Below are 16,587 nucleotides of genomic sequence, written 5' to 3'. Positions count from 1 at the left end.
ACCATTCTCCATATACTCTCCACACCCTTAAATGAGAACCCCGCACGCGGTTGGCAGTGACACCCCGGCTAGTCCAGCACTGATGACCAGACCTCATTGAACGTCACTCAGATCGCTGGATCTTCCCATTTAAGTGATCCACGGAGAACTTGTCACGTGATTTTATGCTGCACTCCGGGGTCATATTAAAAATGTAATCAGTCGGCTAAATAAATCCCGGTATTGTAAAAACACTTTATTAGGTCAGGCTTGTATAAACTGGTAAACATTTAAAGGGGTTGTCGGATTACTGGATAACCCCTTCTCAATAGGATCCCATGGGGTAAAATACTAGAGAGATACCTACCCCTCCACAGACGCTGGGATCCAGCACTGCAGCCCGCTGGGGTCCCAAGGTATGATGAGACTCACCTGATTACCTGTGACATCATCTGTGGCTGTGGAGGGGTAAGTACATCTATTGTTTTACCCTGGGGTCCTATTGTAAAGGGGTTACCCAGTAATCAGACAACCCCTTTAAATTTTGGAGATTTGTTTCCCCGGTTGGACAGTCACATAACTTCTATTAATATTAAGCCACTCGATGTCACATGACTACAATTCATCTTTGGACTTCTCAGAACTGACATCTTCTACTTTAATATCTTCTTCCTGATCTGCTTTCATCTAAGAGGAAAAAAAAGTTAAAGATTTTTAGCATTTTTTTTTTTTTTTTTTGGAATTTCAACATTTTATAGAGGGGGAAAAAAAAAGAATTCGGCCCGGACCTTTTCCTCGTCTTCGTCCACGGGCAGCACTCCGCCGCTGTCGATAAATTGGGAAAACAGCTCCACGGTCCTATTCTTTGTGTACTCGATCATCTGCATGCAGGATACAACTGTCACTTAAAATGTACATAACTTACGGGAAAATGGGCAGATGTTGATCAAAATGCTAAATTCTGGAAGACGTCATTTTAGGTTGCTTTAGGGGAAAATGCTAATTTGTAATTACTGCAGAATGTAAATGAAAAATATGTAAAAAACATTTTAAAAAATTCCGTTTGATTTTTTTTTTTCCAATTTTGATTTTTTTTTTCGTGTGTTGCTCCAGCTTCTCCGTGATTCGGGTTGTTTTTTAGTTTTAAAGTCCCCTTACATAAGACAACTGTTGGCCACATCAGCGCCTATCAGCAGTCCCAACGACTATTCCCCGACTATCTCTCCTGTGCTTTTACACAGAGGCAATAGTCTGTTCTGTGACTGGAGGTGGAGCAGTCAGGATTGTCCCAGCCCACCTCCATGAACCGTAAACAGGCAGATGTTCCTAGACGGGTGACTGCCTGTTTACACAGCCTGACGGTCATTTTGCTAACATCCAAGAAACTCCAAAAAGTGAGCAGTCTCTCGCTCAGTGCCCTGTCAGCGGCCGCTTGTACACCGGACAACTATCGCTGTTTCCAGTGCTAGTTAGGGTGATGGTTGGCCCGTGTACAAGTACCTTAATCTGCAGTCATAGAAACATGCTTTACAGCTCCGTAAACAGCAACTTGTTGACGGATTCCAGGTTTATCCATTGAGTACTTCTGAGTGCACAGAGGTAGTGGCTATCGTTAGGGGATGCGTGTTAACGAACCCGCTGATCTGTTTTTTTCATACAAGTCCTAATTAGAATAAAAAGTACAATCAGCAGCAGCTGGCCGACCTTGCTGATGGTTTCCTACTGTTAGTACAATCCACATAAACCTTTAGCAGCGCTGCTAATGAGATTTCCTTATCACTATTTGGTTCTGTAATCCGTGACGGGTACCTTTACAATCTACTTTTCAAGTTTTCTAGCGCTGAGGTCTAACGAGCTGAAAAGTCAGATTGTTTTCTTCTTGATTGGCATACATACTGATTTCTCTTCTTCGCTGTAATCCGGCGTGGACGCTGTAGCAAACCCTTCCTGCGCACCTCGCGCTCCTTTCACAGCTGTAGCTTCAGCGGCGTGCTCCGCATGCGCCTTGAGGATCGTTACTCCCACCGCTTCCGAGGTCAGATGACTGTGGGAGTGACGATCCTCAATGCGCATGTGCAGTACGCCACTGCAGTCTCAGCAAGTAAGGGAGAGCCGAGGTGCGCGGGCAGTGGCAAGGTTTGCTACGGCGCCTGTGCAAGATTACAGGGAAGAAAGGAGATCAGTATTCATGCCAATCAATGGCAGGGACCTCTGGTCGGCAGGCACTATTCTGGTCAGACTCACCAATTCAATAGATCCATGATGCGTTGACACCCCACGGACGGAGGCCATATACTCTCTGTTTTTTTGCGGACACAACACAAATGCTCATCCAAGCCTGATGTGACTGCAGCTCATTTGAACAGGGTGTATGTGACCCCCAAAACAATCCTCTAACCTTTCGTCCCGGTCCTGCAGGGAAGAACCTCAGGTTGGGGAAGCCTCTCACTCTCAGCCCGTCTATTTCATTTGCAGTGGCATCTATTTTAGCGATGATGACATTTTCATGGTCCTTGTATTTTTCTCCAAGCTCCTCCCAGGTGGGCTCTAGCTCCTTACAGTGAGTACACCAAGGTGCATCTATAACCAGAGGGTAATGGGTTAACGAGAAAGAAAAAAATCACTTTTCATCTAATTAAAATATCCCTCTACTATCCTACTTGGGTTAGTAGGGCAGTTTTGCCTTCAATAGGTAAATACTCAATATCATTGAGCTAGTTTCACTATTTTCATACTATTTTGGGAGGCTTTCTCTCATAAAGACAATTAAAAAAATATATATATTAAAACTGGCCCGTCATTAGGAAACCCTGGTCAACCTGTAATCCTAATCCAGAGCTGCACTCACTATTCTGCTGGTGGAGTCACCGTGTACATACATTACTTATCCTGTACTGATCCTGAGGTACATCCTGTATTATACTCCAGAGCTGCACTCACTATTCTGCTGGTGGAGTCACTGTGTACATACATTACTTATCCTGTACTGATCCAGAGTTACATTCTGTATTATACTCCAGAGCTGCACTCACTATTCTGCTGGTGGAGTCCCTGTGTACATACATTACTTATCCTGTACTGATCCTGAGTTACATCCTGTATTATACTCCAGAGCTGCACTCACTATTCTGCTGGTGGAGTCACTGTGTACATACATTACTTATCCTGTACTGATCCTGAGTTATATCCTGTATTATACTCCAGAGCTGCACTCACTATTCTGCTGGTGGAATCACTGTGTATATACATTACTTATCCTGTACTGATCCTGAGTTACATCCTGTATTATACCCCAGAGCTGCACTCACTATTCTGCTGGTGGAGTCACTGTGTACATACATTACTTATCCTGTACTGATTCTGAGGTATAGCCTGTATTATACTCCAGAGCTGCACTCACTATTCTGCAAGTGGAGTCACTGTGTACATACATTACTAATCCTGTACTGATCCTGAGTTACATCCTGTATTATACTCCAGAGCTGCACTCACTATTCTGCTGGTGGAGTCACTGTGTACATACATTACTTATCCTGTACTGATCCTGAGTTACATCCTTCATTATACTCCAGAGCTGCACTCACTATCCTGGTGGAGTCACTGTGTACATACATTACTTATCCTGTACTGATTCTGAGGTACAGCCTGTATTATACTCCAGAGCTGCACTCACTATTCTGCTGGGGGAGTCACTGTGTACATACATTACTTATCCTGTACTGATCCTGAGTTACATCCTGTATTATACTCCAGAGCTGTACTCACTCTTCTGCTGGTTGAATCACTGTGTACATACATTACTTATCCTGTACTGATTCTGCGTTACATCCTGTATTATACTCCAGAGCTGTACTCACTATTCCGCTGGTTGAATCACTGTGTACATACATTACTTATCCTGTACTGATTCTGAGGTACAGCCTGTATTATACTCCAGAGCTGTACTCACTATTCTGCTGGTTGAATCACTGTGTACATACATTACTTATCCTGTACTGATTCTGAGGTACAGCCTGTATTATACTCCAGAGCTGCACTCACTATTCTGCAAGTGGAGTCACTGTGTACATACATTACTAATCCTGTACTGATCCTGAGTTACATCCTGTATTATACTCCAGAGCTGCACTCACTATTCTGCTGGTGGAGTCACTGTGTACATACATTACTTATCCTGTACTGATCCTGAGTTACATCCTGTATTATACTCCAGAGCTGCACTCACTATTCTGCTGGTGGAGTCACTGTGCACATCCATTACTTATCCTGTACTGATCCTGAGTTACTTCCTGTATTATACTCCAGAGCTGCACTCACTATTCTGCTGGTGGAGTCACTGTGTATATATATTACTTAACCTGTAAAGATTCTGAGTTACATTTTGTTATATTCCAGACAGAGGTGTAACTTGAAGCTCCCGGGCCCCGATGCAAAACCTGTAACGGGGCCCCCAACTATAATGCTTTGTTCATAGTACTGGGATCCCTATATGGATAAGAGAGGCCTTATGGGCCCCCTAAGGCTCCTGGGCCCGGGTGCAACCGCATCCTCTATAGTAACGCCACTGATTCCAGAGCTGAACTCGCTATTCTCCATCTTCAGAGCTGCAATCTTCCAGCGTTTCTTGCTTACTTAATATCCACACTGCTTACAGTAATCTGATGTAAAAGGAACTGACTCTCTTTTCCCTCACACACATACACTCTTTAATTATGAGAGCTCTGCTGAACTGTAAATATATGTATAAGCAGTTTACTATTTCCCATCCCAACTAGCAGAACTCTGAATGTAGCTCTGGAGCATAAAACAAGCTCTAACTTAGAATGAGATTTACTGTCACCTGAGTCCAGCCATTCTTTAGTCACTTCAAGAGAGACTGGCTGCTTTTTAAAATGTCCGTGTCTACATGAGCTCCATTATTGGTATACTTACAGAATTCTACAAATACGTTTTTAGTCTCGTCATACGCAACTTCCTCGAAATTCTTGCCTACGAGAACTTTCACGGGCTTCTTATCCCAGTCTTCAGGAACCTCTTCACTTAACAGATTTTGCTAAATTCAAAGCAAGATACTTCATAAAATTAATTTCCATATTCTCGGACAGGGACACACCAAGTCTTATATTACTTACCTTTATTTTGCCATCCAGAACCCCCTGGCAAAACTCTTTCACAGTCTCAGCTGTTATTTTTTCGGCATTGAATGCAAATTTTGTAACCTTCTCAATATTGATAAACCGGATGGTGGGAATATCTTCATCAGTGAGTCCAAAGTACTCCAGAACTCCAGCATGGGGCCCGTTGGAATCAATCACCACAAATAAGACCTGTAGGCGAAAGACAAAAGATGAGTGAAAACTGGAACATGTACAAAAAAAAGGTTATAATGCACCAAAATGTATAGGAGAACTCCGCTGCAGTGATTGATTGTGCAAAGGTATGTCATACTAACCACGTGGGGTCCAGCTGCTATGGCCATCTGAATGAGAACTTAGGCTGTCCATTACTCTTAAGCCCCATTTACACGCAACGATTATCACTCAAAATTCGCTCAAACTATGGCTTTTGAGTGATGGTCGTTGTATTCACTGAGACAGAAGGGTTAACTGTACAACTTACAGGATTCACTGAGAAAACCCACGACTTGTTTGATGAAAAATTAAAAATTAACTTTTAATAAGAATATTTTAAAAAGTGGAACTCACTATTACAAACACAAACACTTCATACACAGAGTGTCGAGAATTGCCCAAGTTATGCCCATGGGTTTCAACGACAAATACTGACCACTAAAGCAATTAATCAATTAAATACAGGTACTGGGTTATCGTAGAGTAACAGGGAAGTTGATAGGAAAGTTTTTCTTGATAATTCCGTCGCTTCCAGATAGACTAGAATAAGTCACGTTTAACGAAACACCTAGTATGCTTTTATTGCTCCAGGGTTTATCAATGTTCTGCTTGGTTGCTGTTGTAGCTGGAAGAAGAGATCGTACCCTTAAACCTCAGGAGACTCCAAATCGGATTTGAGTTTCGTTAAACGTGACTTATTCTAGTCTATCTGGAAGCGACGGAATTATCAAGAAAAACTTTCCTATCAACTTCCCTGTTACTCTATGATAACCCAGTACCTGTATTTAATTGAGTGATGATCGTTGTGTGTAAACACTTTCATCTTTCACTCTGGCTGAACGATGATTTTTAAGTGAGCATAAAATCCATTATTCAGCTGGAGAGAAGATAACAGGAACACATGCTGTGTTCTGCACTGGAGCAGCTGATTACATTGTATTTAAGCTGACACCCCTGCAGGAGAAAAATTGAGCTGATTGCAGAGCTCAGACCACTTGCTGTTTTTTGCAAGAAGCTCCAGGAGGCTCATTTACATGCAAATGAAGCTGATAAAGTGCTAATGGGCATTAGTGCCCATTAGCACTTTATGCCAAATGATCGCTGAAACTGTCAATCTTTCAATCATTTGAAAGATTGTCTTTGCATGTAAATGAGCCTTGAGATAGTGTTCAGCTGACCGCTATCTCGCTTTACACCCCTATAGCATGCACACTTGGCTAAACCTAGCATAAATGTGCTTAAATGTAGAGCAGGGAGGAAACTGCTGCCACATACCTCTCGCAGCGGCTTATCTCCCAGAAAAAAATGTGGTTGAGCAGTTGAAAACCAACTGCCTGAGCTTTATCTCCCTGAACAGCTGGCCAATGGTGAGAGTCAGGAGGCACTCATACATATTAGATGGTCAGCTCTACCCACCAAAATTGATAGGTTCGGCCAATTAACCTCTAATGTGTATGGTTGTGTTCCAACTCTCCATTGGGAACAAGAGTGAGGCCTCATCTGAACAGCGTCTTAAACTGAAGCCAACCCATTAATCAGCTGATCACTCCCGAGTTTGGCTTTCCTAATCCCTGATGATCAGCTGTTATCACCCAGCCACTTGTGAAGTATTACAGCCCATGAATGGTCAACCATATGCTACATTGGAGAATTGACTTCTCTAGACCAGGGTCGCTATGACTCATGGATCAGGAGGGGGTCCCAGGCCAGAAACCTCCTGTATGATGTTTTTACGCCCAAATAGGACCCAAGAGTCTTATAGTAACTATGCAGCCATACCGTTCCTTTAAAATCAGGTGCCGTCTGTCGGAAGTTCTCCAGAAGTAGAAGTTGATCTTCCACAGTCTTGTTAATAAACAGCAGCAAATGGTTGGGAATCTTGGCTGCAAAGATTTTTTGTGCTGTCTGTCAGTAAAAAAAGTAAATTAGAATATTTTCCACCACTAGGGTGCATTCACACACGGCAAATTGTGCATCAAATTTTGCACCAAATTGGTGTGGATTTTTTCATGGATGCTCAGCAGACTTCACCCCTTCAATTGAAAGTTGAAATGGTGCAGATTTTGGTGCGGATCGACAACAAAATCTGCCATGCGCCACACCCTAAGCAATTCATATTATAGCTCAGTCTCAGTGGATTCAAAGGGATTGAGCAGCTCTGAGTTGTAATACCAGGTACAGCCACTACTAGAAGTATGGCACTGTACCTGATAAACAATAAAGGCATCTTCAATCAGTTGATCGTGAAGGGTGCTGAGAGTTGGACTCCCACCAATCTGATATTGATGGCCTATCCAACCTTTTAAAGCCAGAGCACCCTTCAGCGATCAGCTGTAATCTATGGAATAACCTTATAGCAAGTCTTCAAATTTCTTTTACTGCCACTACAGGAGAAATAAAGTATTACACAGTTATCATTAATATCAATTAGGTGTTGGTATAATGTATGAACATGTGGGGTCCTCCAGAGGGGAGAGAGGTTCTTTATAGCCACTCTGGCTCTTTGATAGGACTTCAGAATTAGCGACTTCCTTCCTCCTATTTGACTCAGAAAGTCCTAACAGAGCATTTAAAAGTAAGTTTTTCTAGACCAGACAGCCCCTTCATGGGGAAGTACTTTCAGAGAAATGAAAACCTGGTGGAGCGGAAGTGTGAACGGGTCCTAAAGTTGTGGCCTTGCTCTGGCCCTCCCATATCCATGTCTATTCAGCTTAGTAGAACGGACAATGGCGTATGTACCATACAGGCAGACTATGCGACTGCTATGGGGTCCTTGGAGAGAGGGGCCCAAGCTCTGATTGCTACTGGGTAACAAGAGCGTATGCAGGAAATTCCTCCAAAGAGGATTTGCACTGTTCGCAAACAAAGAGGTGGAGAACTAGCCCAAGTTTTCTATGAAAGGGCATAGAATGGGAAAGAAACACCAAGACGGTCTATCCTGGATGGCAAAATCAGACACCATAATGGAGGGCCCATTCAAGTTCTTGCTATGGGACGCCATCTCTTCTATGTCTTCCACTAAGAAAGGACATGTTATTTCTAAGGAAGAATAGAGACAAGGGGCTACCAGATATCTCTGTCTGCTTATCTTAGGAGAAACTATTGGATTCAGCACATTTAGGAGTCATCATAGATATGGTGGTTTGAGCACAGCATTATCCATACCTCATCACTGTATTCGGTGACGATGTCCATGTTGTTGACCATAAGGAACTGAACTAGCTCATCTTTGTCAAAGCCCAGCTCCTCATTTCCTGTGTATATGTATTTCTCCTCAGGCTATAGAAATATAAAATGTCATAATGCAATTATATAGAGCAAATCATCAATGTATCACCTATAGGAAGCATTGGGTGGAGTATGCCAGTACTTATCATGACTCTGAAGATCCCAAAGCTGAGGCCCAGTAGAGCTATACAACTCAAGGGATCTGGCCTGGGGAGGATATGACTTTACCATATGTGATAGATATATTAGCCCAAGGAAAAGCTCGTACACTCTTGAAATAGATGACGCTGTCTGTAGAAACTCCAAATTTCCTAAATATTTCCTCCTTATGAGCAATGGCGAATTTGAAGTCTTCAGTGTTTAATGCCACTTCGTTGAATAGGTTTAGGTCGGCATCTTCAGGATCCTGGAGAAGTACAAAAAAAGAATCATGAAAAACTTGGTACATTATGAGAATCCGGCCAAAAGGCACCAATAAGAGGACTCTTCATGACACAATTACATTTACTATGTTATCTTTGGGCATTCCCCCAGATCTTCTTGGTGGCGTTAGGACAAGTTCACTCATCCATAGTGTATGATGCGCCATGAAGATATATCAGGAGAAATCATTAGTGCGGTCTCTGAGCTGGGCTCCTCCTCTGATGTCTGGAATGAAGGGATCTATAAAGTTCTTCCAAGCTTCTTGTCCTTTTAGTTTGGAGATATCGGGACCTTCGAAAATTACTTTGCAACATAGCAGCAGGTTGGTAAAACTGGGGCATTGTGCAACCTTAAAGGGGTTGTCCCGCGCCGAAACGGTTTTCTTTTTTTTTCAACAGCCCCCCCGTTCGACGCGAGACAAACCCGATGCAGGGACTTAAAAAAAACCGCACAGCGCTTACCTGAATCCCCGCGCTCCAGTGACTTCTTACTTACCTGGTGAAGATGGCCGCCGGGATCTTCTCCCTCGGTGGAGGGCAGGGCTTCTGTGCGGTCCATTGCAGATTCCAGCCTCCTGATTGGCTGGAATCGGCACGTGACGGGGCGGAGCTACCAGGAGCAGCTCTCCGGCACGAGCGGCCCCATTCAGAAAAGAAGAAGACCGGACTGCGCAAGCGCGTCTAATCTGGCGATTAGACACTGAAAATTAGATGGCACCATGGAGACGAGGACGCCAGCAACGGAACAGGTAAGTGAATAACTTCTGTATGGCTCATAATTAATGCACAATGTACATTACAAAGTGCATTAATATGGTCATACAGAAGTGTATAGACCCACTTGCTTTCGCGGGACAACCCCTTTAAGATGAAGAATATACTCTATGCCAAGAAATAAAAACCTTGACTTCTCATTTTTAAATTGAGTAAATTGACACATTTCAAGGCAAGCTGTCTCTTCCTCAGAAAGTTGGGGTGTGTGGACAATTGTAGTGTAATATGTGTATTGCTTGTACTGTCACTTTAAATGCTGTTTATTAGTAGCGTTCTGTTTTAACACTGTACCCTCTGGGCATTGGGTGGGGCAACCTGTGTCTGGTACTATGCGCCAAAAGTTTTCCATTACCCTGATGATCAGGGTGTTGTATAAATTGTAGGGTGGTGCCTGCCCCCTGGCAGAGAGAGTGAGCCATTCGTGAGGTAGTAAGAGTCTACAGAGTGTGCTAAGCCTATGGCTAAGGAGTAAGTGAGGCGGGGACTCGCTATCGAGCTCCACCGAGTAGTGCCAGCCATTCAATTAAACAATGGATGTGGGTTCTGGTGCTCCTCATGGTGATGAGAACTGGAAAAAGAGAACCGGTCATCTAGAGTAAGAGACAAGACGGTAGCTAGGCGGATGATGTGGATGCCAGGTTTTCCTTTGAGGACTCCAAGGTCCAAGATCTAGATAGGCCCTTGACTCCCCAGAGACTACAACACCCAATCCTGAGCTGGAGGACTCTGCCTTAGCGTCCCCGTTTCAGTAACACAGACGCTTTGTTTAGTTCTGTAGTGGCGCTACAGATGTGCATACACCCAGCTTCCTGAGGAAGAGGCAGTTTGCCTCAAAATGCATCAGTTTGCTGGATTTAATAAAGAGAAGTCAACTTTTTCATTTCTTAATTTGAGTAGTTTCTTCATCTCATTTAGGTTTACGCCCCACCCTAATTTATTCACCCAGGTAGTACATTACATCCTCACAATGCTTACACCACATTGTTGGATAGCGGCTGCCGGCAACACCTCCCTCACATATTTCAGTGAGCTATAGTGATCATATCGTCTCCACTTGAGCACGCACTCACTGTAGCTCATTGCACTTATGAGTGAGGCCCTTCTGCTAACCCAAGAGGTGCTTGGCCCTTATTTTTTCCTCCATCTATACTGTATTTCAAAAGCTACATTGACGATGCTACCATTGATCTATGCGGGAGTAGAGGTGCAATATGAGGCTCCTAGACCCAAGTGGGAAATTTATAACAGGGCCTACGCCTATCATGTGCTTACTGCTGTCGGCTCATATGGCAGAGAAACTTTTTGACCCACCAGGGTGTGAGTGCCGCTGCTACTTCTTGAGGACATGGGACAGTATAATTTACCTTGAAGAAACCAATGACTGTACTTTCATGAGATTTGATAAACTCCTCAGCGGCGGATACAGTCTTCACCTCCACAGAGGCGGGTTCCATCCTCCTCAGCATCCATCTGACGATGCCCTCCGCGTCTCTCCTGCCTAGAAGGTAAGTGATATTTTTATTTATCTTACTACTTCTATGTAACTAGATATTTTGATGCGCTCCCGGTCCGGTTGTATTGTTACCTCCATACTCAATATGGCCAGTTCTGTTTCCATTTACGAAGAATCTTAAGGTGGGATATCCGCTGACACCGAACTCATCGCTGAGCTCTTTTTCTTCTGTGGCGTCCACTTTGGCAAGACGCACTTCTGGTGCCTGCTCCTTCAGGGTTTCTGCAGCCTTAATGTAGTTTGGGGCCAGTTCCTTGCAATGGCCGCACCATGGGGCATCTGAAAAAAAGCATACGGAATTAAGCTGTTCTATTACATAACACGGTGGCGATCCTTTCACTTACTTATTAGATGAGCCCCCTTATCTATTAGCTCGAGTGGAGAGTGGCTACAATGAGAGTTTCTCTCTGGAGGACCTGCCCCTTGATTTCAATGTGAAAAGTGTAATACCACTTTTTCCCTGCGGTGGTGCTGTAGGGGAATTGAGAACTTGCCATTCAGACAGAGGAGAATAAAAGCTGCGATCTGATTGCCCCTTCTGTACAAGAGACCTTTGTGTTTGGAAGGGGTTGATCTACTACAGATGAGATGATAATCACCAGGAAGAGTCTGCCAGTGCCTCCATGACTGACAGTTGGAATCTGTAGGCTATGTCCTTTGTCTTGTGTGCCAAATATCAGGTGGATGTAACGTTCCTTTAAAGGGGTTGTACCAAGATTGCGTGGGCTCACATTGCTGAGACACCATCGATCTTAAGATTGGGGGTCCTATGTCCCCAGTCCTCCTCACTGGATGGAGCGCTGGTCAAGCAAGTGCAGCAGTACTCCATTCACTTGCAATGGGACTGCAGAGACACCCAAGTCTCCTCCTCACTGCAGGGGGGTGCAGTAACCAGGCATTGGGTCGGATTCTTCATCATCGCTGTAGAGATAACGAGTTTTGGGAAACTGTGCAGCTGGGAGCAGAAGGCCAACTATTATGTAATCCACACACCTGTCACCTTCACAGTCACTGCACACAGGAGGGGAGCGCTGCTCGAGAGAACTTATAACTATATACAGGGTGATTCAGAAGTCAGGGCCACCTAGAATATCTTCTGAATGAAAAGAGATGCAAATAGGAAACTTTGTAGAACACTTGGATGAGTGGAGGAAAACTTTTTGGCACTGTATTGCTGTATGTCGGCCATCTTAATGCCAGCCATCTTGGGATTCCGCCCAAGAAACTTCAATGGAGAGGAGGTGATGGTATACATGGTTAAAAGGTAGGAGTCCATCAGAAATGTATAGTTGAAGTCATTTTTTTCAATATCTGCAACCATTTTTGAGTTATTGATGATGTCTTGTTGAGTAATAATACAGTTATGTTGAGTTATGTGTGATGGAAAACACTAATCACGTCTTTTCAAAAGATGTCCTTAACAATCCAGGACAGAACTGAGATCATGCCGATGGTCAGTAAGAGAAGTTCATGAGAGGCCAGTGCCAGTCTCTTGTGGCTTTTTGGTAGATTCTTCATGAAAACAGCTAGCGCAGCCGTAGACGCCTGGGGATTAGACATATGGCTTGGTTGACCAGTTCTCCGTCTGTCCTGGACACGACTAGTTTCCCTGGACTTGGTGTTCTTGATCGAAAGCCTCGGCTAACTTATGTAGACTTCTGTTACCGACCATCAGGATGATCTCAATACTTTCCTGGATTGTTAAAGCATCTTCAGCCTATTAACCCCCCACCACCTCCCCATGTTGATCCAGAAGAAGGGGAAAAAAACATGAGGTATCAGTCAATTCTCATTTTAGGGGGAAAATTCCTTCCTGACTCCAATCTGGTAATCAGAATAATCCCCGGACCCCCGACCCTTCTGAGTAATCAGTGATATAACTGTAATATTATTACAGCCCAGGCCCTCTTGTACTCTATTAGTGCGTTCCCCATCACCGCCCGCGTTCTCAGCAGAGAGCTACATAGTCTCACTGCTCTTACAGTAAAGAACCCCCTTCTACGTTGTGTAAAAACCCTCATTTCTATAGAGCAGTGTTTTCCCAACTCCAGTCCCCAGGGACCCCCAACAGGTCATGTTTTCAGGATATTCTACAGTAAGAACTGATAATAATTATATCACTTGAGCAATACTGAGGAGATCCTGAAAACATGACCTGTCGGGGTCCATGAGGACTTGAGTTTGGGAAACACTGCGTCTAGACGTAGAGGGCGCCCCCTTGTGACAGTCCGAGGTATAAATAGATGATGGGAGAGATCTCTGTATTGTCCCCTGATAGATATATATATATATATATACACATAGTTAGTAGGTCGCCTCTTAGTCGTCTTGTTTTTAAACTAATTTATTACTTTAGTTGCCCACCTTTGAACCCACTCAAGCTCTGATATGTCCGCCTCTGACCAGTGACTTGTAAAGAGGAAGAACAATGTTCTTGTCACGCGCCCCTAGACCTCTTCTGATGCCCCACATGATCCTATTTGCCTAACTATATGTACCCGTATACAGCTTTATATGTACCCACATTCTGCCCTCTCTTGTGTTAATTACTTTACATAGTTTTGTGTCATCTGCAAATATTAATATTTTACTGCACAATCCCTCTGCGACCTTATTAATAAATATATTATAAAGAATAGGGTTCAATACTGCCCCCTATAGTACCCCACTAGTAACCCCTCCAATACTGCCCCTGTGGTACCCCACTAGTAACCCCCTCCAATACTTCTCCCTGTGGTACCCCACTAGTAACCCCTCCAATACTGCCCCTGTGGTACCCCACTAGTAACCCCCTCCAATACTTCTCCCTGTGGTACCCCACTAGTAACCCCCTCCAATACTGCCCCTGTGGTACCCCACTAGTAACCCCCTCCAATACTGCCCCCTGTGGTACCCCACTAGTAACCCCCTCCAATACTGCCCCCTGTGGTACCCCACTAGTAACCCCCTCCAATACTGCTGCCTATGGTACCTCACTAGTAACGGGGACCTTTCCAATAATTCCCCCTGTGGTACCCCACTAGTAATGGTGATCCCTCCAGTACTGCCCTCTGTGGTACCTTAGTAGTAACCCCTCTGATACTGACCCCTGTGGTGCCCCACTTTTAAAGGTGACCCCTCCAATACTGCCCTTTGTGGTACCCTACTAGTAACAGTGATCCCTCTAATACTTCTGCCTGCAGTACCCCATTAGTAACGGTGACCCCTCTAATGCTGCCCCTTGGGTACCCCACTAGTAACCCTTCCAATACTGCCCCTTGTGGTATCCCACTAGTAATGGTGACCCAATCAGAGTATGTACCATTTATAACCCCCCTCTGCTTTCCATCACTGACCAGTTACTTACCCCCTTACACACATTCTCACCCAGACCAAGCATTCTCATCTTATATACCAACCTTTTATGTGGCACCAAACAACTAACCTCCATAAGGTAGACTGTTCCCCTGCTGGGGGTCCTGACACGATTCTCTGTACATTACTTCTGCTGTCACCATGATTTCCCCTTTAAACTGTTGCCAGCCATGAGGTTGTGATGCAACCAAAGTTGCCATATGGCTGAATGTTGTGCTGTTCTGTATGTGAGTTACCAAGTGTTGTGAGACTATGTAACATATGGTAATGCACCGCCACATAGTGCACCCGGGGCCTCTCCTGACTAAGGGCTAAATCATTACATATTCATTCATTACAGGTTTGATCTTGTAATGACCCCTCAAAAGTTATTAACCTGAAGCCCCAGAACCCCATGTCCATCTCCAATATTGGTGGCAGACATGTCTTTGAGCACCCATAGGCTCCTGGGCCTACAGGGCAGCTGCTACATGTATTTAAAGGGGTTGTCTATGGTTAGAAAAATATGGCTGCATTCTTCCAAACACAGCGCCATCCTTGTCCATGGGTTGTGTCTGGAATTGCAACTCAGCTCCCATTCATTTCAATGGAGCTGAGTTGCAATACCAAACACAACCCTGTGGACAAGGGTGATGCTGTGTTTGGAAGGAAGCGGCCATGTTTTTCTAACCCCTTTGACTAAGCAGAATTACCATGAAGGACTTCAGTTCAGCAGTTCACAATCAATGTGGGAGATGTTGTGGCCACCATATTGATTATCACCCAACTTTTCCAGACAATGGTAAAGATGCTTAGTAATGCAGTAGAACATGACCCACCGCTATCTCACCACCTAGCTGATGACGACACCCCTGCCAGTCTCAAACAAAAAGTTATCCGGATGATACTTACAAAACTCCACCAGCAGGTACTTGAAGGTTTTGAGGGCATTGTCAAAGTTCTTCTCATGGAGGACCAGCACGTTCTCCTCTTCCAGGAGCTCATCTGTCTTCTCCTCGCGGGAGGACTCAGAAGATGACTCTGCCGATGTGGCGTTGGGGTCTGCTTTCGCATAGAAGGCCAAGAGGAGGCCGAGGAGCAGGTGGGACCACCTCATGGTGTGCGGTGTAGTGAATCAGTCTTTACTGCCCGTAGACTGAAAGAAAGACTATGAAGAGAGTAGGAGCAGATAAAGCCTCGGAGGTAGTGACGAGGACATGGGCAGCACGCGTGGAGCATTGCTACTGGCTTATGTAACACTCAGTGGACTTTGTTTAAATATTTACCTCATCCTATCCAACCTCACGCCGGGAGCTGCCAAATCTTGAAGGGCGATGGGGACTGTTGGAGTAGCCCTGCTGGACAGGCAGGGTCACTGCACGGTGGTTCACTCTAAGTAGTCTTGTATGCCGACCAGCAGGGACAACAAAGCAGTCTAATTACAACACGTGTGCCTCCTTTATACCAGAATCAGCGTGAGAACATTACAGTATATGGCGCTGGCCAATCACATCAGGCCACATCGTTCTGCCACACATCAGTGGTCCCAGGGACCGTTTGCAACTTCTGTTCATGATATAAAATATACTTTGCAAAAACTTGATATTTTGACAAAAAAAAGCACATAAATGTTTAATTTTAGACACCTTTCTCTTGCTTGGTTAGTTTCTTAACCTCAAGTGAAACAGCAACACCTTCGCTACACCGCAGTACCCACCAGCAGTAGATTATTTGTCCGGCACCTGCTGCTTCAGGAAACCGTCGCTTCCCCATGGACTTATAGCTGGTAGCAAAAGTTCAACTTTTGAAAGAAAGTTTGTGAAAGTTAGGATTTAGTCACACGGGCGATTTTTTCATAGACATCTGGAAAAAATAATCAGTTCGAAATTGCGCAGAAACAGAAAACAAGAAGGAAAAATCCCAGCATGTCCTGCTTTGTTATGATCTTCAGACACAAATCGCCCATTTAAGTCTATGGATGTGTTAA

At 44.4% G+C, this 16,587-nt stretch overlaps 1 protein-coding gene across 1 annotated transcript; it reads right to left on the bottom strand.

Annotated features, from left to right (window-relative positions):
- Positions 1-239: 239 nt before the first annotated feature.
- PDIA2 (protein disulfide isomerase family A member 2) lies at positions 240-16,008 on the bottom strand. Its single transcript, XM_066577543.1, has 12 exons — positions 15,887-16,008; positions 15,513-15,768; positions 11,340-11,546; positions 11,119-11,252; positions 8,827-8,964; positions 8,496-8,609; positions 7,110-7,235; positions 5,112-5,306; positions 4,912-5,032; positions 2,378-2,559; positions 768-860; positions 240-666 (listed from the first exon to the last, which is right to left on the bottom strand). The coding sequence occupies exons 2-12, from the start codon at positions 15,715-15,717 to the stop codon at positions 595-597; spliced, it is 1,587 nt and encodes a 528-aa protein (XP_066433640.1). The 5' UTR covers positions 15,718-15,768; positions 15,887-16,008; the 3' UTR covers positions 240-594.
- Positions 16,009-16,587: the final 579 nt, after the last annotated feature.

Source organism: Eleutherodactylus coqui, chromosome 8 (assembly GCF_035609145.1).
Source record: "Eleutherodactylus coqui strain aEleCoq1 chromosome 8, aEleCoq1.hap1, whole genome shotgun sequence".
NCBI classification, from domain to species: Eukaryota; Metazoa; Chordata; class Amphibia; order Anura; family Eleutherodactylidae; genus Eleutherodactylus; species Eleutherodactylus coqui.
The sequence above is the reverse complement of the archived record's forward strand: the minus strand, read 5'-3'. Positions and strand labels throughout refer to the sequence as shown.